This window comes from Centruroides vittatus, unplaced genomic scaffold (assembly GCF_030686945.1).
Source record: "Centruroides vittatus isolate TY-2023 unplaced genomic scaffold, ASM3068694v2 contig_628, whole genome shotgun sequence".
NCBI lineage: Eukaryota > Metazoa > Arthropoda > Arachnida > Scorpiones > Buthidae > Centruroides > Centruroides vittatus.
Window position 1 is genome coordinate 3,247,999 of NW_027122385.1, and position 23,466 is coordinate 3,271,464.

The 23,466-nt window shown below is 24.5% G+C and overlaps 1 protein-coding gene across 3 annotated transcripts in view; it reads right to left on the reverse strand.

The window, feature by feature from the left end:
• Positions 1-23,466, reverse strand: part of LOC136979566 (uncharacterized) — a 237,322-nt gene that overhangs the window by 150,394 nt on the left and 63,462 nt on the right. For 2 of the 3 annotated variants that reach the window (XM_067275579.1, XM_067275577.1), the window contains exon 2: positions 6,683-6,925. In XM_067275579.1, coding sequence (XP_067131680.1) covers positions 6,683-6,737 — 55 coding nt within the window. In that variant the 5' untranslated portion in view covers positions 6,738-6,925. Of the gene's footprint in view, positions 1-6,682; positions 7,043-23,466 lie in introns of those variants that run through there. The other variant, XM_067275578.1, reaches the window with a different exon arrangement.

Below are 23,466 nucleotides of genomic sequence, written 5' to 3' on the forward strand. Positions count from 1 at the left end.
TATGTTTATGTTTCACCACAGTGTTCTATAAGGTTAAGGAAATTACCAACTTTAAATGAAATCGAAATTCGCATCATCAAGAACGATACCTGCTTAATATATAAGATAAGCTAATCATATAAGCTATTCTTTTTTTTGTGGTTTTAGGCCCTTTACCGCTCTGAGAGCACAAAAAGGCCATATAAGCTATTCTTTTAAAACATATATTTCTTTACGTTCTATAGCATATATCTTGAACAAAATAACAAAGATTCACACGATTTCCATATACTAAGAAGATACATATTTATTGGAAGCTTAGTCAATTATATAAATTATAAAATGCACGTCCCATACTTCTCTAAGCATAGAATTTAAATGGAATAATTCTAAAAATAGAATTGAATAGATCAAAACAATATATTAGAATAACATCATTTATATCTATTAGTTTCCACATCACCATAGTGTATAATGATTCATAGAGATAGCAAAAGAAAATTAGATATTTGCGTCAATATTCAACATAATGAAAAAAATATACATAATTTAAAAATGGCATAGGTAAATCTAATCGATAAAATAGTTAAATGTGTCGTTCTTTTAATTAGATTTTATTAATTTAATTATTTATTTAATAAAGTTACTCTTAAAGTTATTGCTTTCTTGGCCATTGAAACATTAACAGTGATAACACGTAATTCGATAAACTAATAAATTAATTAATTATATTCAAAATATTAATTACTAATACAAATTATTGACATTCTATAAAAATCTATAAAGCAATCTATATCAATGAATTTTTTTAAATTAAAATTTTTAATAGTAAAAGAATATTCTACGTGATTAAAGTGTATAATTTTTCTTATTTATTTACGTTCAGAAAATATTTTTCTGCTTCTTTATTATTTACTCTTTTATTAAGTAAATCATATTGTTGATATCAGGTATATATATATATAATCTTTATACATTTTGATTATTATTTTTAAGGTAATCAATTTTTTAAATGGTATTTTTTATGAGTTAACATAAAATATATAATAAAATAGCAAAGTAGGTAATGTTTACTAATTTTTTTAAGAGAAATTATTTGTTGGAGTATGTCAATAACGGTAAATTTTTATGAGAATATTTATATATATATATTTATATATTTTTTATCATTTCAAAATTTGATATTGCATCTAATAAGTTTTTCTTAAGCGGATGAACTGGAGAATTCCATGCATCACTTCATTTTCACTTAATGAGCACCGCATCATTTTTTACTCCTCGTTTTTTAAATTTTTTCTCTAAAAACACACAAATTTTTTATCATTTTTTTCTTAATATATTTTTCATAAAGTAAGTAAATTAAAAATAATATTTATGACTATTAAATTTCAGATTTTTGATTAATAATTAATATATATATATATATATATATATTATAACTCGTATATTAATGTTTAAAAATATATAAGATACATAAAAGAAAATTAAGATTTACTTTAATGTAAAACCATTAATAATAAAGTAAAGTATATATTAAATAAGAAATATCATCATTTTCTCATTTTTAAAAACCATTATCTTTGTAAAACTATTGCAATATAAAAAAAAATTCAGTTTTTTGTGACGTGTCACGTGTCACTCTTCTACTGTATTTTAACCATTGGGAGTTGTTGTTATAAAGTTTGATTTGTCGGGGATGAGGAATAGGGATAACGATGTTGTCGGCAGGAAATGGCAAGAAAGCATCGTGCCAGTTGTAACCATTTAGTGAACGGCAAACGACCAATTCATTGGTGCAGCACATGCTCAGATCACTTACATTACTCGTCTGCAGTGGCTCATGATCGTTGTCTCAAATCAAATTACCGAATCGCCAAAGCTTGTTGATTGCACGACACGAATATAAAACTTTCTGCTGTTCTAACAAATATTGCTATTTTTATGACACTTGATACTTTTCTATTTATTAGTTGAAGACATTCAATCTAATGTTCTTCGGGATTACATCTTTGTGTGTGTGTTTATATACAGATAACACTTCTTATCTGTTTAATGTCCCTATGTAATTCAAGATGGAACTAAGTGCTGTTTACTTAAAAAACACTATTGACAGATGGAAAATTATATAATTGATTTTTTAAAAATTCCTAAATTTCTTTATGATGTTAAAATCAATTTTGTTGTATTTAAAGCTTTTACTAGGCGGAGAAAGTAAATGAAACAATGTGATAGAGTAAGATGATTATCGGAATTTTGTTTTAAAATATATATATAAATTTATATAATTTATTATGTTTTTTACTATAAATTTAACATTATTTAAAAATGCAATAAGTGCATAAATTTCTATTTAACTTGATGATGAAAGAGTTTCAAAAGGATAAGTGAGATACCACGTGAGAATTGAATTTTTGAAATTTTTATAAAATAAATAACATTATCTAGAGAATAGATAATGATAATATTTTTGAATTGGTTCTTGTAATTTAATATAAAAATTTATTTTTTTAAGTTACTTTTTTCTCAAGTATGTGATGTTATCATGATGTGGCAATAGACTAAAATATTAATACTGTAATAATAATCCAGAAAATAGGAAGTTATAACTGCCTGTTGCTCTATCTAGATTAAATTATTTGTAGAGGAAATGGTATTTATCGGTCTGTTGATGTTTCCCTTGATGATATAGCCACAGATAGCATTTTATCTCAGAATGTCATATAAACAACCATGCAAAAAACTAAAATAAAATTCAATGAAGTAAAGTGCTCTTTTGATTAAAAAATAATAATTGATAACTTATATAAGATTATGTAATAAGTTAATGAAAGTCAAATTAGTTATTTCTTTCACTAAAGCATCGAGTCAATTAATAAAATGAACAAGCATTTATCCATGGATTATTTAAGTCTTCGTCGAGTCATTGTATTGGATGTTTGTATCCTCGATACATTTGCCTGGTGAAATTTATTCGTGCCACAGAATTCTCGATTGCTTAGCGGAAAAGGAAAACGAAGTTATCCTAGAAAATCCCGGTTTTGGAAAGCGGAAAATGGAATCTCATTCTCACGGGACCGACTCTGTCTCTTTTGCAGAAGGTTAGGTCTACATTGTGAGCTTGAGGACTTGAGGGATTAATTACGTCAGCTATATGATTGATAGAAGTGTAGCAGACGCTTCTAACAACTATATCCTCAAACATCAGAGTAAAACATTAATTAGGGGGGTCGTATGTCCCGTCAAAGTAAATTAACATCAACTAGTTTGGAAAACCTGTAATGAAATCCATTCTTTAATGAGCATCCCTCCGATTTTCATTTATATAATTTTATACATAAATTCTAACATCAAATAGTAAGAAAAAGGAGAGGTATAATGCGAAAATTCATTAAATTGTTACAGAAAGAGAGAAAGGGAGAGATTAATTCTATTAATTAAAACTAAAAAGTTTTATCTTCAACTACCATTGAAATTTGCATAATTATAACAATTTCTCTTTTCTCGGTGACACCAACCTCGTAATAAATAGTATAATCTCCTTCTACTACAATTTCTCTTACAAATTGATCCCCAAGCCTAGAACTAAATGCGAAAGGAATAGCGGCGATCCATTGAAAGATTTCTGATTACATCAATGATGTAGTGTTCATATGAGAATGTATCAAAAGTGGATGGATTTCTACCACCCTAGCTATTCTTAGAACGATAGACAATTGCACGCACCATACGTCACTACCACGTGGCATGGAAATTAATGAAACCTATGTAGGTGTAGTTAATTGGAGTGTTGGAAGCAGCCGCACATTGATAATAGGAGGAAATAGCAATGAATGTCAAGATATGATGATCTGTGTAAGGTAGTTGGAGAGTAGAAAGTTATACTGTAACATTCATTTATAAAACTCTTTGATGTGACAGCTTCTATTAATCGAGTCAAAGGAACAAATTTTAAGCATGTCGAAGATAAATAGCTCACCAGTTATAACATTTTTTCTTCTTCACCATTAGCAGAAAAAATGTTAATGTTGTATTTATAGAACGTACCACAACTCATAAAAGTAAGTGAATAAATCAGCAACCTTTACTAATTAGGTGTTTAATTTATATAAGATATCAAAATTTCTTAACATTTTTATTAAATTTGATAATATACTTTCAGGTAGTAGGTAATTATATGGTAGAAAACAAACTATCTACTTTCGAACGTACTGAAAAATATGAATAATGTTCCAAGTGGATAGAGAACATAAATAACTAGAAATAATTTATATACAAAAGTAGAAAAATAATTCACATTTTTTTTTTACAGAAAATAATGATAATTAAGAATAGAAGCAAAGATTATATTTCTGAAATCTTAACTGATATCATCAATGAAAAGGTCTTGAAATATGTCATTTAATTCCCTTCATTTTCATTCTGTAAATCCATTAGTTCTGACGGATGCTTGGAATTGACGGCAAAAATAATGAACTCACTTTTCCCTACTTTTTTTATATTCTCATCCCATTCACTAAGAATATCAAACCAACTTTTCTTTTATGAAACGATAAAAAATTACTTCATTACATTTCGAAAAAGAAATATATTAAAAGAATAATTAACTGATAATGTATTTGAACTTTTCGTATCTTTTTGAAAAATCAAAAAATTTCTAAGTTAAAATAATAAAAATTCATTGACACTTATTTGCATAAATATTAAATTTCTCAGTTCTATTAACATTTAACTTAACTTCGATACAATTTATTCTTCATAAACATTTATAAGGTGAAATTTCTAGATATTTGTATATTAAAAGATACAAAACTTCATAATTTTTGACTTCGTTTGATGCGTAATTAATTTAATATCCAATTAGGCAAGGGAAAACAGAAGAGATATGCACATAAATGATTTTTTAATGAATTTCCTAACTTATCATTCCTTTAACAATATTATAGAGTGAAGAAACTACGAATTCTGAACTCTAGTAACATTTAACTGAACTTCTTTACGGCTTATTTATTTTAAACGTTCATAAATTCACAATTGTTGAAGATTTGCATGCCAGAACATATGAAATTTCGTGATTTGTCACTAAGTTTGATCCTTAAATAGTTACAATATCCAGATAAATAGGAGAAAACATACAAAAGAAGTGAATTTAAATGATTTTTCTAAAAGAATTTCCTAACTTATCATTCATTTAACAACATTATAGAGTGAAGAAGCGACAAATTCATTTATTACAAAGTCAATGATTTATAGTCAATTTTTATTTATTGACTAGATGACAATTTATAAAAAGGTAGTCATCTACGAGTCTAAGAAAGCCAAACTGATTAAGAGTAGTGTGAAAGGAGTAGGAGAATCGGGGGTGACGATATCGAGAAGGGGGTTTAAATCGATTCATTTCTCCTGTTGTATGGCACGATTGCTAATCAACGTGGTAGACGTTAATGTGTTTGCGAAGGATGGGGCGGTCCCAGTAACTAGAAAGTTGTCATTACGTATTCCGGCTATATTTCCGCTTCATCATTACTTTTATGATTCGCTTCTCGGATCTTTCTGAGTTTCAACGGTCATTAATATTGTCCGCTACGGACATATCATTATGAACAGCGTATTGCCTAACGATGAAACGTATGAAATATTCATGGACATTTGATACCATGCGGGACATTCTAGCAGTCTTACTCAAGTATCATCTTAAACTCAGTCTGCGGATCAAATGAGGTCAATCTTTCAACGTACGTAATCTTATAAAACGGTTTGCAAAATCTTGCATGTCTAGATTCAAAGATCTGTATTGAAAGTTTCACCCCTTTACAACACATTAATTGATAATTCGTGATTGAGATGACAGTTCCAGATATCAATTTTACTCGTATAATGAGATCAATGATATTAAAATGTCGAGTAACCTTAGACATAGAAATTGCATTCACTCAAAGGGAGTGAATAGTAAAGAACTGGTTCATCTCCAACTTTTACTAATTGCTATTCGTGTAAATGTTGGCACGAATATTAATTTTTGCTCATAAAATTAACTTTAAAAGTTCGAAAACTGTTAGCTTATTCGATATAAGGCTTATTCGATATATTAACTTAAAATTTAATTTTTTTTTTTTTTTTACAAACGTTGAATTATTACAAATTTTAAAAATAGAAAATATATTTTTAAAGTCATAAATTGATTTTTTAACAACGTTCGATTTATACGTAGAAGTAGTTTTTACAATAAAAAAAAATTGTTTAGTTATTATTACATTTATTTAGTACGGATACTTTTATAAATAACGATAGTCCACTTGGAATTTTAAACAAATCAGTTACCATACATCTTACGCTACTTTTGTAGCAAATCTCTGTAATCTCTAATCAACATGTCACTCAGTAATTGAAGCCTCTTGAACACGGCTATTCTATGCTGAAGGCTTTTATCGGTCGGTTTAATACAGAAGAGTGTGCAATGAATTCCTAAACAAGTGTCTCTTGTAACGTTCCAAAACATTAGGAAGTACATTATACAATGCCGAACCGAATAACACACGTACACGTATATAATTTTATACAAAAATTTTCTTTTATAAGTTGCATCTTTCGGTGCAATTGTCTAGAAGTATATCAGCAATTGTTGTGGATAGAATTGTGTTTGCCTTTAGGGTTATACATAGCACGGAAGAGGGGGTCATTATCGATAAATTTAAACAATACTCACCGGTTACGATGCTGAAGAAGAAAATCCACTTGATCATAGTGAACAATCCACACATCACGTGTAGTTGTAAGAGCAGCTTGGACTGCAACCTACCTCGCCGTATGATCGCTACTGTCCTTCTGATTGTAGCACACGAAGGCGAACGAAGCGCCGCTGTTTTGCCACACCCGATCGACGAATATGGTCTTGCGATCACAAATAAGGTAATTTACTTCACGGGTTGGATATCCAACAGACACACCTCTATATAAAATTAAAAGATATGATCATATAGATGATACTTCATTCCCCCATTAAATAGAAAATGCTCAATTTTTTTTTTTTTTTTGTATTTTTTTCAATTTTTCTTCATCTTGAAAAGATTGTAAGTGGGTAGAAAATCATGTTGCAATTAATCAATCCCTACATTAATGATATTTAACTGTCATTCGGATATCACAAACGGATTCTACGGTTTTTCATGCGTGAAACACTTGCCAAGTACAATATACATATATATGGAAGGAAAAAATTTGCAAATTAAATGATTGATTATTTTAATATTTTATAAATATTTTATTATCGTTTGTCAAAAACAGTTACAGTTGATACTTTGCCACTAATAAGATTTCCTGTTTTGTTTTGATAACGTTTAAATATGATATAATAATCGATAGGATGAATTAATTGGAAAACTAATGGGTCAATTAATTTTTTTATTTTCTTTTTCCTTGTTAAAAATATTAAAAATTATCAATTAAGTAGAAATATTTTTATTATTAAAGTTTATATTAAATAATAAATTAGCAAAGTATAGAAATATTTACTAAAAATCAATTAAATTATTTATTTTAACTAGTAAAAATTAGCTTTGAAGATAACCTTTTTGAATTTTGTTAAATATATATATATATATATGTTTTAATTTTAAAATTCAGTAACAATTTCTATTTTTGTTTTTTTTTCAATTAGTTTATAATTAGTTTTTGTACATTTTTGAAGATTTTAAAAACAATTTTTGCTTTTTTTGAAGTTTTTTAATGAATAATTTTTTAATATAAAAATTACAATTAAATAATATAAATTTATTAGCTTCATTAAAAAAGAACTGAACGATATTCGAAAAATTACCGAAATTTTAAACATTTATCTTCAATTTGCTTAAGATAAAAAAAAATTCTTTTCGAGCTGATTATAAATGGATAAAATTTAAAAAATTTAAATTGTTTTCCGAAAAAATATGCACAAAAATATATACTTTAGAAAGTTGTATTTGGATAGAAAGGATGCCAATTTTTATATACCAAACTATATTCTAGAAAAAATAAAATAATATTTTCAATTTTCGACTAAAGTATATCCTATAACTAGTTTCTTTCATAAATGACTACTATAAAACATGATTCGAGAACTTTATATGCATATACATTTCCCTTAAGAAAACATTCTAAATTGAAAGTTTCTATTGTTTATAGTTAATTTTCTATCAAGACTTTAATTTTTTTATTTTTTAAACAAAATTCTTACATATTAATCATTTTAAATTTTCTCTCGAAAATTAAGTTGTAACATGAAAAATTTTTTAAATTTATATTTTGTAATCTAGATGAAATGAACTTAATTAAAATTCTTTAAATTCTAATGAAAGGAATATTTTTCAATAAATAAAATAAACAATTATCATGTTTTATATCTTATTAATTTTAAATTGGTTCTTTTATGGTGCTTTATTTATACAGATATTCAATATTTTATCGTTTTATTAACTAACGGCAACTCTGTGCTAATTTCTTCGGAATAACACAAGGATCGGAATTAGCACAAGAAATTTTAGAACTTGGTTGTTCGCTGTTCAACCAAGATACAACAAAGTTCTAAGATTTATTTATGTAAAAACGCCTATCGAAATTTAAATTTTGCCTAATTAAGCATCTGATAGTTTATATAGTAATTCAAAATTAATTTACTTTTTATTATTTTATACATATATAAGTTTTTATACGTTTATATAGAAATGTTAAGAAAATAACGCGATATTATTAATTATTTATAAAAAAATTAGATTCTATTGTAGGTATATAGAGGTAACAAGAGATTTTTGTATAATTTATTAACAGACAAACGGACGTACACAAAACTTAGAGAATGGGCAAAGTTCCAAAAGAGAAGATAGTTTATGAGAAAATTGAAGAAAGTAATTAAGAATCTTGATTAATTTAGGATTATTTAAACCATAAAGAAGATATTTTTGATATAAATTCGATTTAAATATACTCGATGTAGGAAGGAGTACTTAAGAATCTTCGATACGCAACTAATCATTGTTAACTTACTTATTGCAGTGGAAGGCAGTGAATGAGCGCTTCGTTGGCTTATTGTTTACTTTGCTCGCCATTAACAACCACTTCCTGACTGGATGGTTCATCAACAAAACGAAGGGTAGACAATACAGTCGCCATCTCGCGGCAAACTAGAGAACAGGAACCATCCAGGATGCTAGATATATTGTACAACGTTAAAGATATCTTCATAACATTAATATGTAGAGCAATTTATGTGCATAATTTATTAGTTTATTTTGCTGGAAGCTTTCTACTGATTGCTGTAAACAACCTCATCAATTCTGTTATAAATATCTTTACCAAATGAATAGTCCATTAAGATAACACAAAGGAACGTTCAGTTTTACCTTAAAGGTTTCCGTGAATTTACAAGATGAATATAAGGTCTTTTAATGAATTTTCTACAATGAGTCAACATTCAAATGACACTTATTATCGTTTGGAAAATTATTAGACATTCATCTTGATGATAATATATTTGATTTGATGAAAAATTTATGTTTTAACAACGAATTTTACTAAGGGATTTACATATTAATCAGTAGTTAATGGATTGTTTTATGGATTTTTAATGAATAAATTTAATAATGAATAATCACCACATCATTTTCTAGAATCTTTTATATAAAAGATTTATGGATTCTATATAATATTATTATTATTTTATTTACTAATTAATTTGCAATTATTATATAAAGATTAACACTAAATTAAAATTTTATTTATCAAGTAAAATGCTTTTTGTAAATCTAAAACATAACAAGTTTATTACACGTAATTAGTTGATTTCTCAGGAAAAAAATAAATAATTAATTAATTAATATAATCGTATTAAGAAAATTTTATATTAAAACAATTAGGTTAATTGGTTAATTGGTTATTTAGATAATTAAAATAAAAAATAATAATAACAATTATCATAGAATTTCTTTAATTAATACAATGGGGCCCAAAAGTCAGTTAGCTATCGTAAAGACTAAATTTCTCTATGATTCAGATAATTAATCGTATTTTATTTATTTCTGTTTTTAAATGTACAAATTTGTTCTAAACTCAGCTTACGATTCATACTCACACTTGAACCTAGAACAAATGAAACGATATATGTTTGACTAATTTTTGGGCTTCTTATATATTTTTCATTGAAGTAAATATTTAAAATATCTAATTAAAATTTAGTTAAGTTATTTTAAAATAAAAATAGTGCGTAAAATAATTAGTATTTAAACGCTTCAACTAAGAAATTTATTTATTACGATGAATCTACAGCATGATTCAAAAGTCAGTTAAACATTGTAAACACTAAATTGTTGTGTTGTTCAAATACTTAATCACATTTCTATCACGTTTCCACCAATTCTGTAAAAGAAAAACACGTTGTTTTAAATTCTTTTTACGAGTTTGATATTCACAGATGCACCCGAAAAACACAGGAATAAAACGCAATTAACTAATATTCGGGCCATCCTGTATAATTTATTTCAAAAAAAGTAAAAGTAAATAGTTTATGAAATTAAATTAGTGCCTCTAGTTCTTAGAAAGGCAAAAGAAAACATTTTAAAAAACATCTATTTAATAGTAAATTATGTGTGATTATAAGATAAATTGCTTAAATTAATTAACATATAAATTAAAAGTATAATTTCTAAAGAATATTAAATGAATGTAAAATAATTGTTAATCAATTCTAAACAGTAGAAATTTATAAAAACTGTAAGAAGAAAGTTTATTTAAATATGAATTAATAAAGATTATTATTTTTATTAGTTTTTTTTCTCCTTCTTTTAAATATAGGAATTATTCAAATCAGATTATTCAAAATGGAATTTACTAGTATTAATCTTTTCAAATTATAGGAATAAAATAAGATTAATAACCAAATAAAATATCCTATAAAAGAATAATTTAAAAAGACATTTTTCAATAATTCAAAAGACATCTATGTCTAAATACAGTTTTTTCCCCGTTTTTTTCATTCGATGTTCGAGAAGTTAAAAAATATAGATGTTTGTCGAATACAATATTGTTGGATCTTCTAAAAAAATATAAAAAATTCTAAAAAAAATAACACGAAGCAGCTTGATTGTTAGTTAAAGAAGTGTCTGGCATTAGGAAACATTATTCTTAATGAATTACATGTGTTTTTTTAGGTGGTGTGTGCGTGTTTTTAGAAGGAAGGTATGACAGACTTTTATGACGTTTTTCTTAATTATAAAAAATTTATAATTTTCTTTACTATTTTTAGAATTATAAATCAACTTTTTATTAATAGACTAAGCTTAAATTTCCTTAGGAAATTTATGCAAAACTCGAAATGATTTTTTTTCTAGATTAATTACTTCATATACTATTAATAAATTCTCGTATAATAAAATGTCAGTAGTTGTTATTTTATGATAAAATAGCTTATTAAAATGTAATTTTAGTTTTTCAGTTTTTGATTTCCAATTACACGTAGAAGGATCTATAGGAAATGATATTATCAATATAACTAAAAAACGGGGCATTTAATTGAACAGGAAACAGATGTTTTATAAGATATTTTATTGATATAAGCCAATTAAAAGTAATTTCCTAAAATGCTGCTAAAGTAAATTTACTTTCAACCCCATGACACCAGAGAACGACTTTCATTAGTGAGAACGGAAGCAAAAAGATAACCCCCGAGCAGATACTAGAGGTGGGCGGACATTAGACTGATTAACAGGAATCCAACTGCAGATGAAGAATTACCAAGCAGATGTCGTACGTCCTCATCATACCAGACGAACTAATAAAGCGAAAATTTACGTTTCGAAATCGTAAATCTCATACATACGTAGTTATAAATACAAGAAGCGTAACATTCCACCTATTAGATAATTTCTGGTGTTCGATTTAAACAGCTGTGACACCCATCACTGTCAGTAGGATGCCAAGTATCAAGACTGCTGCTGATGGAAATGACGTGTCGTTTAACTGTTCCATTAGATATTAACCAGGAAAGGATTGTTTGTGACGATTAAGCAGAATGTTCCACTTCATTCATAACTCACAAAGTAACATCGCAATAATAATATTAAATTTATCAAAACTTATATTCAAGTGATACATAATGGTTCTTGTATCATTTTAATACATTCGTTTCGTTTCTACGAATTAATTCAAATAGTTTTTAAATAATTAAAATTATAATAAATGATAAATTGTAATTTGTGCTTTTATCGAAATTATTTTAAGAAATTAATTGGATTTAATGTTAAAAAATTACTTTTTTTTTCATTGCTAAAGTGTAAAATTGTGTATTGTACTTCAGAAAATCTACTATTAAGAAAAATACGTAATAATATAATTAATATTTTATATATGTTAATGAAATGATGTAGCATAATAAAATAATTGATTTTATAAGCACTTAATATACATAACACAATTAAGTAATTGAGTTTTTACAGTTAATTAATGAATACGCATATTACAATAAATTAATTAACATACATATTATAATCAGTACTTCTTAGAAGTAAAAGAGGCCCCACTTACTTTTTGAGACCTCAATATATTTAAAAAAGTGTTAAAAATTGTATTATATTTTTTTAAATAATAAAATTAAACAAAAACTAAAGATTTTTTTTCTCTTAAAACAAAAGGGATGCTATAGAATAAATAATTTGTAACAAATGTTTTTGAAGCTCCGTAAACACGAGACTTGGATCAAATGGCTTTTAATAAATTACAATCAACAGTAAATTAATTATGATCAAGTCTTATGATAGGCATGATCCTAATAAATTTACTTGTTCTATTAAATTTAATGTTAATTAAGAAACCCATTTTGCATCGCTATTTTTTACTATTAGCAAAACGAATAATAAAATAATTGATATTTTATTGCTAAAAGTACACAAAATTTCTTAAAATTTTAAAGAAAAATCCCCATTATATATTTAATAAAATAAAAATACTTATTATAATATAATTTTATATTAATTTATGTATTTGCGTGTAAAGATTTAGTAATTTTATTATTATATTTAAAGGAAAAGAATTAAAATTGATAAATTTTGAAATGATTAAATGGTTAATATCGAATGGAGACGAATTTTAGCCGGAAGTGTTAGGTCGACGAAGATGATACATTAATTAGCTTCCGCTCATAATTAACATTTCGCGCAGGTTGCATTAGTGTGCGGTGTCAATGGAGTAAATGTCACAGAAAGCAGTCAACAATGATCATGTAATTTTGCTGTATCATTAGAGATAATTAATTCCTTTAATAGTATAACAATTGCGCAGGCATTTTAAATATGACAACGTGCGTAATCATATTCGCTTATATAAATAAGTTATTTATAAGGAATCTAATAATATATGCCAACCTTTAATAATACATAATTTGTTACATTCAATATGTTAAGGTTATAAATGTACCTAATAAATTTGTTAATTTAACACGTTTTCCTTTAGATTTATTTATTTATATAGGTTTGTTTATATATTTATGTTTATGTTTCTTTGTAGTTACGTTTTTTTTTTGTGGCTTCGTCTATGTTGCTTCATGTTTATATATTAATATATTTTTTTATGGTTTCCTTCTATGTTTTTCATATTTACATATATTCTTTTTTCTGTATTTTCTTCTTTGTATTTACATGTTTTACAACATTTTATCACTTAAAATTATATATTTATTTATTTGCATTTATATTGACTTATATTTAGATACGTTTAGAATATAGTATGCAAATAGCATAAATGCTAAATTTGCGTATATATTTTTTCACCTAAAAGTATATTTTCATTTAATTTTATTCATGTTTAATATATTTATGCTTTGTAGAGAGTATTCAATTAGGTTTATTTAGCCATGACATCTACTTTTATTTTGAAAATCGTATTTAATCATCTTAAAACATACTTTTTATAACATTTATTTATCTATGACTAAATCAATGTTTATTTATCAAAAAAGGATTTTTAAAATTAAATTTAATTCATTTATAAACATGTTTATTCATGTATATATTTACAAAATATGTTTCTTTATTAAACAAAAACACATATATTTTTTTATTAAAAATATATTTAATTACCTAAAATCATATTTTTAACAATATTTATATTAGAAATTTACATAAAAAACAGTATAATTTATAAACAAGAAAATTTAATTTTTTAATGTTTCAAAAGTTATCTAAAACTTAATTATCATTTAAATATTTATAAATTAAATTTAATGTGTTTAAACAATTTATTTCTTTTCTACATCAAAATATATTTTAAAAAATAAATCATCTTCTAAACCGGAAAATATTTAAAGTTTAAAATATACATTTTAAAAAATGTTTATTTTATTTAAATTATTTAAATAAATCTATTGTTTTAGTTTTTTCATAAATAATTAAATAAAATTTTCTAAATCTATCTTTAATATTTTAATTCTAATTTTAATAACTGGATGAGAGTTAATAGATCGTTTTAATCCTTAATTTTCTAGCTTATAATTAATATTTAATCTCGTTTTAAAATGAATGATGGATCATTTTTTAATTAAAATAATTATTAAAATTTTAATATTACTCTTCATAAAAAGATTTTAAAATAAAAAATAAATACAACTTTCTGTAATCGAATTTCTAAAAGTTAAGAGAAAAAGTAAAAAGAAGAATATTTTGACAAACTTATAAAATCCTTTTATCTCTTAATGAATAAAATATAAATGATTTAAAGCAATCTTAAATAATATATTAAATCAACAATTTTTTAATTACAGAAGAAGTAAAAGTTCTTAATTTATTTTTTTTCGGTTTTAATACTATTAAATTTTCAATTTTTTATAAATTGTAGTTAGCTAATTACTTTTTAATAAGAAATATGTTTTATATAATATAAAAATGAACTTATAAACTATCATATAACTTCTACTTATGCCACTATATAGCTTATACTTTTTTATTTTATATATATAGGCCTATATAATTTAATAAATTAATTAAAATTTTATTATATAACTTTAAAAATTAATTAGACTTGTTATTATCATTTAAAAACTAATTTTTTACGATTTAAACGGTTTACGATCGTTAAAAGTTGACTTGTTTATAATTACCTTTTTAGCAATTGAAACCTTAAAAATTGACTTTTTAATAAAAAAATTTTGATATATAATATTATTTTAGCATTTCTTTTATTTATTTAAAGCTATAATATTCTTGTACACATGTGCAATGTCCGAATAAATCCTCTTAATTCTTGCAAGCAGAGAAATCTGAAGTGTAGTTAAGCAGTGCTATGCAATAATTCGCTGGAAACGAGATAAGAGACCATTAAAATGCATTAAAACGTAATTATGCGTAATATATCATTCCATTGCGATAGTAGTCAAGGGGTCTAAAAGATGTGGGGAAGAGAATTTGCGACAGGAAAAACAGCAACTGTGAACTGTAAGTTTAGATAAAGCTAGAAGAACATTCGTCAGCCTGTCAAGAGGTTATATTTCCAGTTGAACACGAAATAGTTTAATTAACAAAATTAACTCTGCAGTATGAAGTAATAAATGTTGACTAAATTATTACTTTCTTTTTAATATATTACTCTTATATAAGTTTATCTTTATATTTTGTTACTTTGCCTAATAAAATGTAAAGTTTTATACAAAGACAATATATTGTTCAACATTATAATTTATTATTATAAATGATATAATTCTGTTATAATATTGAGATATTTTAAAATAATTTGTAAAATATTTTTTTAATAAAAAAAGAAATAAGTTTGTTTAATTATTTTCTTAATTTTTTACTAAATTAAATTAATTAAAACTATTTTTAAAACATTGAAAATATATGATAGATGATAGGCATGAGGAATATATTGTTAAATATTTATTGAATTATTAAACATATACAAAACATAGATTATTTTAAACACATTATAACGAATTTTTAATAATTACTTATAAGCTAAACTAGTAAAACTTAATAAAGAAATGTTTCTAACAAGCATTAAAAATTAGAAAAATAAAGGATAATTATTAAATTTTCTTAAATATGAACATTATTATTAGTAATTAAGTTAAACAGATTTATAAAATAAAAATATATCAAATTAGTTATTATTATGTAATTAAATATATAACTAGTAACAAATATTAAATATATTCTAAATTCCTAAATTGTTATTATTCAAGATTACTAACAACTATAATTAGAGATAAACGGATGAGAGGTCAATGGACTCGGATTCATTTCATTTCTAGTTTAAGTTACAACTATTATATTATTATTATTTTATAATATTTATATATATTAAATTTATAATATATTACATAAAATATCTTGTAAATTTATTAATTAAAATAAATATTTTTTAACGTTTTTGAAAACTCAATTATCACTGTACTTCATCATTTATTCCTATCAAAAACATGAAATTTTCAGTTAATTTTATAATAAAATTCGAAAATATTATAAAAAAGTAATTAAAAGTTTCAGTTAAAAAACAAATTTAATATACAAATATGTTATATAGTTAACACTTTTGAAAATGCAATTATTGCTTTATTTTTCTCATCTATTCTTGCATTTATCGCTATCAACGGCAAATTTTGAAGCAATTTTAAAAAATAACTAAAAATATTAATATAATTTTTTATAACTTTAGATATTTTCGATTCATTAAAGGAGAAATCAATAAAACATGTAGACATAAGTATGTATTTGTAAAGAAGTCCAAAACTCTTGAAATAATAAGATATTATTTTTCAACTGAAAGTATAAAGAATATATTTTTTCTTTATTAAAAAAAAGAAAAACGTAATGATTTTTCAATAGAATAAGTTATGAACGGTAACAGAATAAAATCGTGTGATCTACATTAAGAATGCATTTACAACATTAATATTTGCTAGAATAATAATATCTTTACATTAGATTAATGACTTTCAAACACGACTGATATATTAAACTTACACAAAATTGATATTGTATATTATTAATTGAAAATATTATTGTAATGATTTAGTTTAATTAATTTCAATAGGAAAAAAGTATTTGTTTATTAAATTTTCATATAATGAACATTAGTAAGTTCAATAAGTTGAATGGTAAATGGTTTAACAACACTTTTAAGATAAGTTAAGGGAAGTTTATGTATATTAAAATAAATTATCTTTCGAAAATTTTACATCTGGTCTTTAAAACAAAATTAAGAATATAATTAATAAAATAATTTTTAAACGTTTATTTATATAATTCTATAAATAATGAGTTATATATTTAGACTTTACAAGGAATTCATATATATAAATAGGAAACTTTATATTTAGATTTTACAAGAACTTTAAATGGACAAATAAAGAACTTTACATTCAGCTTTTACAAGAGTTTATGTAAATAAAGGACTTTTACATTTGGGCTTCACGTAGAATTCACATGTATAAATTGAGAACTTTACACTTAAATTTTACAAAAACTTTACATACATAAATAAAGGGCTTTTACATTTCGATTTTGTAGGACTTTACATATATAAATAAAAGATTTTACGTTAGGGTTTTACAGGAACATTACATACAGTACACAAAAAGGCAAAATTCAGAGTTTACAATATGATGTAAAAAATAATTAGTAAAATAATTTTTGGAAGTTGACTTATAAAATTCTAATATGAAAATGATGATTGTCGAATGAAAATAAATAAAAGATAACTAAGTTTTACTGATTTTATTTTAATTTTATAAATAATTTTAATTAAACATGAATTTTGTTAAGTGTAATTTTGAATTCATTTACAGTGGAATTTATATAAATAATTTAGAATTAAATTTAATAAATAAGTTAAAAATTAAAGAAAAGGAAAAATATACAATAATAATAATATTTTATTTGCATTAAGGCTAAGCCTTGTTACAGGGGGTTATTTTTCCGGTAATTTATTAGTACACATTTGTTACATGACAATCGTTCAATGTACATTTTCTTAAAGAACACAAGTAACATTAAAATAATCATTTAGTAGTACATTTTCTCATTAGTTTGCTTTTAAATATTTTACTTTAAATAATCTAATTAGTAAACGATATTTTACTTCAATTAATTTTTCATATATTTTTTAATTCTTTAGCGATTTGATTAAAAAAATCCATTAATTCTATACATTTGATTTAACGTAAGATTGCTTAGTTTAGTTCTAAAGTCTTGATTTTTTTTTCGTGGATATTAGTTCTTTAATTTCATATTTTTGATGGTATTTATTTAGTCCTTCACACTCTTTTAGTAAATGGTTCAAAGAATAGTCACTTGAGTTGCACCAATAACATCTGTCTTTTTGTGAAATCCAAATAAGTATTATTAATAAACAACGAATATTTATTGAGTCTTAATTGGATTAATAATCTTTTTATATTCATACTGATATTAGCTGTTAGGATATTCGTAGACGACGGGATATTTAGAATGTTGATGTATGTACCATGGATGGTATACTGAATGATTTAATAAGTTTTGATCCATTATTATTGATTGAGAAAATGCTAATTCGATCATTAATGAGTAGCCATATTGCCAATCCGTTTCTGAATTATCAAATAATCTGTTTGATACACCAAAAGATTGTAATAATTTATTAAATTTATATTGCCATAGATTTTTATTGTTATCTGAGTTATTATTTTGATTTTGCATTATTTGATGTAAAAATCTTATGTTATCTTCGTTAGTACTTTTTAATCTGTAATAAAATTTAATCACACTTTAAATAAAACGGATATAGTTGGAATCTATTTGTTTTGGCTCGAATTGCATATTCTGGAACAGTTCTTTCTATTTTATATAGTTTTCGTAAGTAAATAACGTGGAATTTTTCTAAATCGTATAATAAATCTAGTGCCCATATAGGGCTTGCATAGTATATTGAAGGGATAATCAGAAGGTTAAATAGTTTCATCCGTAGTTTTATATTCGTAATTTTTAAAGTTGCGCATAAATAGTTAACATTATCTATTAAAGTATTTATTTGTGTCGATATATTCTTCAAGTGTGATTGAAAATTGCAATTCCAGTTGAATGATATGTCTAAATATTTTATTTCATTTACTAAGGTAAGAGATTGATTATTTAAATAGAATGATTTTTCTTGTTTTGGAAGTTTAACATTATTTCTAAATATAATGGTTTTGGATTTAGAGATATTGAACGTTAAAAACAGAGAATTCAGATAATTGTTTACTATATTTATTTTGTGTTGCAAGGCGATTTTTGTTGGTGCAATTAGTACTAGATCATCTGCATATAATATATAGTGATAAATTCTTTCAGAAATTTGAATTCCTTCAGTATCGAGTAGAAATAGTTTATCTATATCATTTTAAAAAATTAAACAAATATGGCGATAGCGGTTCTCCTTGTAGTAATCCTCGATTTATGTTTAATTCTGGGAATATTTAGTTACCATGAATAATGTTAATTTTGTATATTGAAAATAATTTCGCAATTGGATCTGAGAATATTTTTTCCAGAGCCACAGATTTTCAATTTATTTATCAAAGTTGGGACATGAACTGAATCGAAAGCTTTTGATATATCGATGAAAGCTGAATATATTTTTCTATAGTTTAATAGTAAGTAAATTTGTATTATTTATAATAAGAAGAATAAGGCCATTTCTGTTCCTTTTGTTTTTATAAATGCGAATTGAAATTTTGAGTTCAAGTTAAGTTCCGTAGTCCATCGTTAAAATCGTAGCGCCAGTATAGAAGTAAAGCATTTTCGTAATATTGGTAATAACGCTATAGGTCGATAGTTTCCGGGATCTTTTCTGTCTCCTTTTTTATAGATCATTAGCAGTTTTACTGTATTCCAAGATTCTGGAAAGTTTGCTGAGTTGTAGCATGAATTGAATAGTTCAAGCAATACCAGTTTTCCTGATAGTGGTAGTAATTTTAAGAATTTAACTGTAATTAGGTCAATACCAGGTGAAGATTTTGTTTTCATTTTGTTGATTGATGCTTCCAATTCATCATAGGTAATTACCGGATTTAAAATTTCATTTTCCAGATTTAGCGACTCTATATTAGTTATAGCAGTTATTCTTTTATAATAGAGTGACCAGGTTAAAAAGTCAATTTGCGATTGATTCTCAGTATCCTGTTTACGTAATTTTCGTACTGTTGACCAAAACAGAGTATTATGTTTATTTTACATTAACTGATGTTCTAGATTTTAAATATATTTTATTTTCTTGGATTTTAACAAATTATGATACATTGTTTTACGTTTCTTGTAGTTTATAAGATTTGTTTCGTTTGACATATTCCTAAACTGCTTTAAGGCTTTATTTTTCTTTAATTTAGAGATATAACAAGTAAAGTCATACCAAGGTTTCTTAAACTTATTGGTTTTTATATTATTAATCTTTTTTATATTAATGAACTTTTTATTAGATTTTCCAATTGGGAATATAACTGTAGTCCATTTCCCGGTATAATTTTAGACAAATTTTTAATTTTTTCACTAATTTGCATTTGAAAATTCAGATAGTCATTATTTATTTTTTTATAAGGTTGAACTTCTCTATTATTTACTTGGATATTTGCCAGTTCAAAGACAGTTTTGACTGGAAAATGATCAGATAGGTCGCAATTTAGAACTTGAATTTCTACACATAGGTCAGACAGCAATTCAGAACATATCGTTAGGCCTATTACCGAATTTCCAATATTAGCAACACAAGTGAATTCAGATGAATAATCATTTTTTATTCTTCTGTTTAAAATTATTAATTGCGATTGTTGAGTATTTTTTATTAATTGAAGCCCCAATCTGTTGTGCTTTTTATCTTTTGATTCTCAGTTAAAGTGAATTAGATTATTTGGCCCTTTGTATTCTGTATCTATTATCTGTACAATCCTGGAGTTAAAATCACCAAATAGCAATACATATGGAGAGATATTTTTTCCATTTTTCGAGATTTTTAAATATTTCGTTTAATAAGTCTATCGGATCTGGAGGAACGTAAACTAACATAACTATAATTAACTTTTTGTATAAGTATTATCGATTTGCAAGAAGATTAAAATATAATTATTTGCTTTTTGGATAAATTTTACAGTACCGATGTTTTTTCTTATCATTAGACAAAGGCCTGCATAAGGTCGCCCTGGTCCTACTGGTTTCTGTGCATCAGAAGATATAATTGTATATTCCATCCTATTTTTAATAATTTCATTAACTGGATGTGACTAGCCAGGTTTCAGTTATACCCAAGAGATCAGTATTATATAGTAATTGTGAAAACTCCTGACTTTTTATTTTATAGATTAAGCCTCGGCAATTGCAGTTCGTGATATTTAATTTAAGATTGTTTGAAACTTTACTATATTGATTATTCTCACTTTCTTCTTCGGGATTAATTATGTTATTGGGTTTTTCTGTAGAAAATACAACAAAAAATCATCAGCGTATACTAACTAATTCTGAATATATGTAATTTTTTAACTATTAATTATCAAACAGTCGTCACGTAGTTTTAATTGTAAACCATGTTTTTTAAAATCTATTTAATATGGTAAAATTTTGTTTCTTCTTTTGCGGGAATCTTTATTTAAATCAGCTGACATATTCATATCTTGCCAATTTCCTAGCGTCTTGCTATACTACGACTTATTAAAGGCTGCAGGGATTCTATTTCTTAATTGATTTGACTTTAATACCATGCACTTAATATAAATATTTGAATTGGGTATTGAGTAGATATTTTCTATATCTTCCGATTCGCTGCATACTATTTTTAAAGTACTAGAGAAAAATATTGCTAATTCATTTTTAGTTATATCTTTAAACGGATTTGAATAGTCGTATATTATTATTTTATTACTATTCATAGTGTTAGTAAGAGTATCCAGTTTATATTGAGTTAATTCATTTTCTAATCTTAATTTGGTAAATTCAGTTTCTATTTTATCATTTCTCATATTAATTTGTTGTAATTGATCATTAAAATCTTTAATTTTATTTTGAATTATATTAATTTCTTGTCTTATAAGTGAAAATTGACTCAACAGCTTATCATTACTATTGGTTACCAATTCAACTATCTTTTTCCATAATTCTGCTGTTGAAATGTCTGTTCGTTCCGTAAGTAATTGTTCTTGTGAGAAGGTTAAATTAATTAGCTCACCTGTTTGGAATAATGATTCGGTTCTTCTAGGTTCTGTATATTCGGTGATAAGATTTGATTCCGATTCCAATGATTTGATATTATTAGTCAGCAATTTTTGACGAGCTAGTGGTGGTCTTCCTCTCTTTATGGGAGTTTTCTGCAAGGACCAGGATTCGGTTCTATTCCAGCAATTAGTAACAATAATATAATAAGCTTAACACCATTCATATTATTCCAAAATAATTTAATATTCTTCATCTCTTGAAAAATTAGACAAACTTTGAAAGTGGAGAAAAATTCACGCCAACAGCTGTGACGATCAAAACCCCCTATATAAAAATAATTAAATTTAACATTTAAAAATATATATATATTACATCGTAAATGTTCTAGAACCATTGAATTATTTAATGTTAATAGCCTATAAAATCATGTTACGTTATTCAACATCATCTCTAGGAGACAAAATCGAACATGTTTTTTTTTAATTTACAAAGATATTTGTCGTAAAAAATAAGCTTATAATTATTTTCTTAACTAATTCCCATTGCTTAACGGCATCTAGTTCTTTTTTCACGAACAAGATGTTTGTCTCCATCTCTTTCTGTATAATGAATTTTTATGTTAGATCTTTCTTCGTTTGAAAAATTCAATTCTAGTCCTTTTCCGATGGGAAATGTTTAACACAAACTTTGATTAATGAGAGTTCAATATGAACGACAATGACTCTACATGTGGCTATTATCTGAAAGTTTGAAATTCTCTAGAGTTTATTAAAATAAAAATGGAAAAAGGTAAATAAAGTTAATAACTTTAATTTATTAAATTTATTTATATATATTCTTTATTTCTTATTTTTCAAATTTAAATTCAGAATGATTAAAATTTCCATTATTATTATTATTTTTTATAAGATACAAACAAAAATTAATTATTTAGCTATCTTTGAATAAACAAAACAACTGCGTAGATGTAATTTTTTTTTAAAAATATAATATAATCGTATCTAATTTTTAAATAAAATTTTGATTTTCAATAATATTCATGTTTTTTTTCGTCTTAAGGATTAAAATATAATTAATTGATAATATAATATAAAGTGATAAATAATATTCTATACTTTTTAATTATTTATATTATATTATGTTTTAAATATATTTTTAAATAAATTAATTTAATTAATTTGATTTGAAAAATAATTTGTATATGAAAGTAATTTCATTTAATTATAGAAAAATTTTAATACTTTTATTTATCTTCATTAATAATTTTTCTTTTGATTAAATATATATTTATTTTTAGAATATTTAAATTTTTTTCACCAGA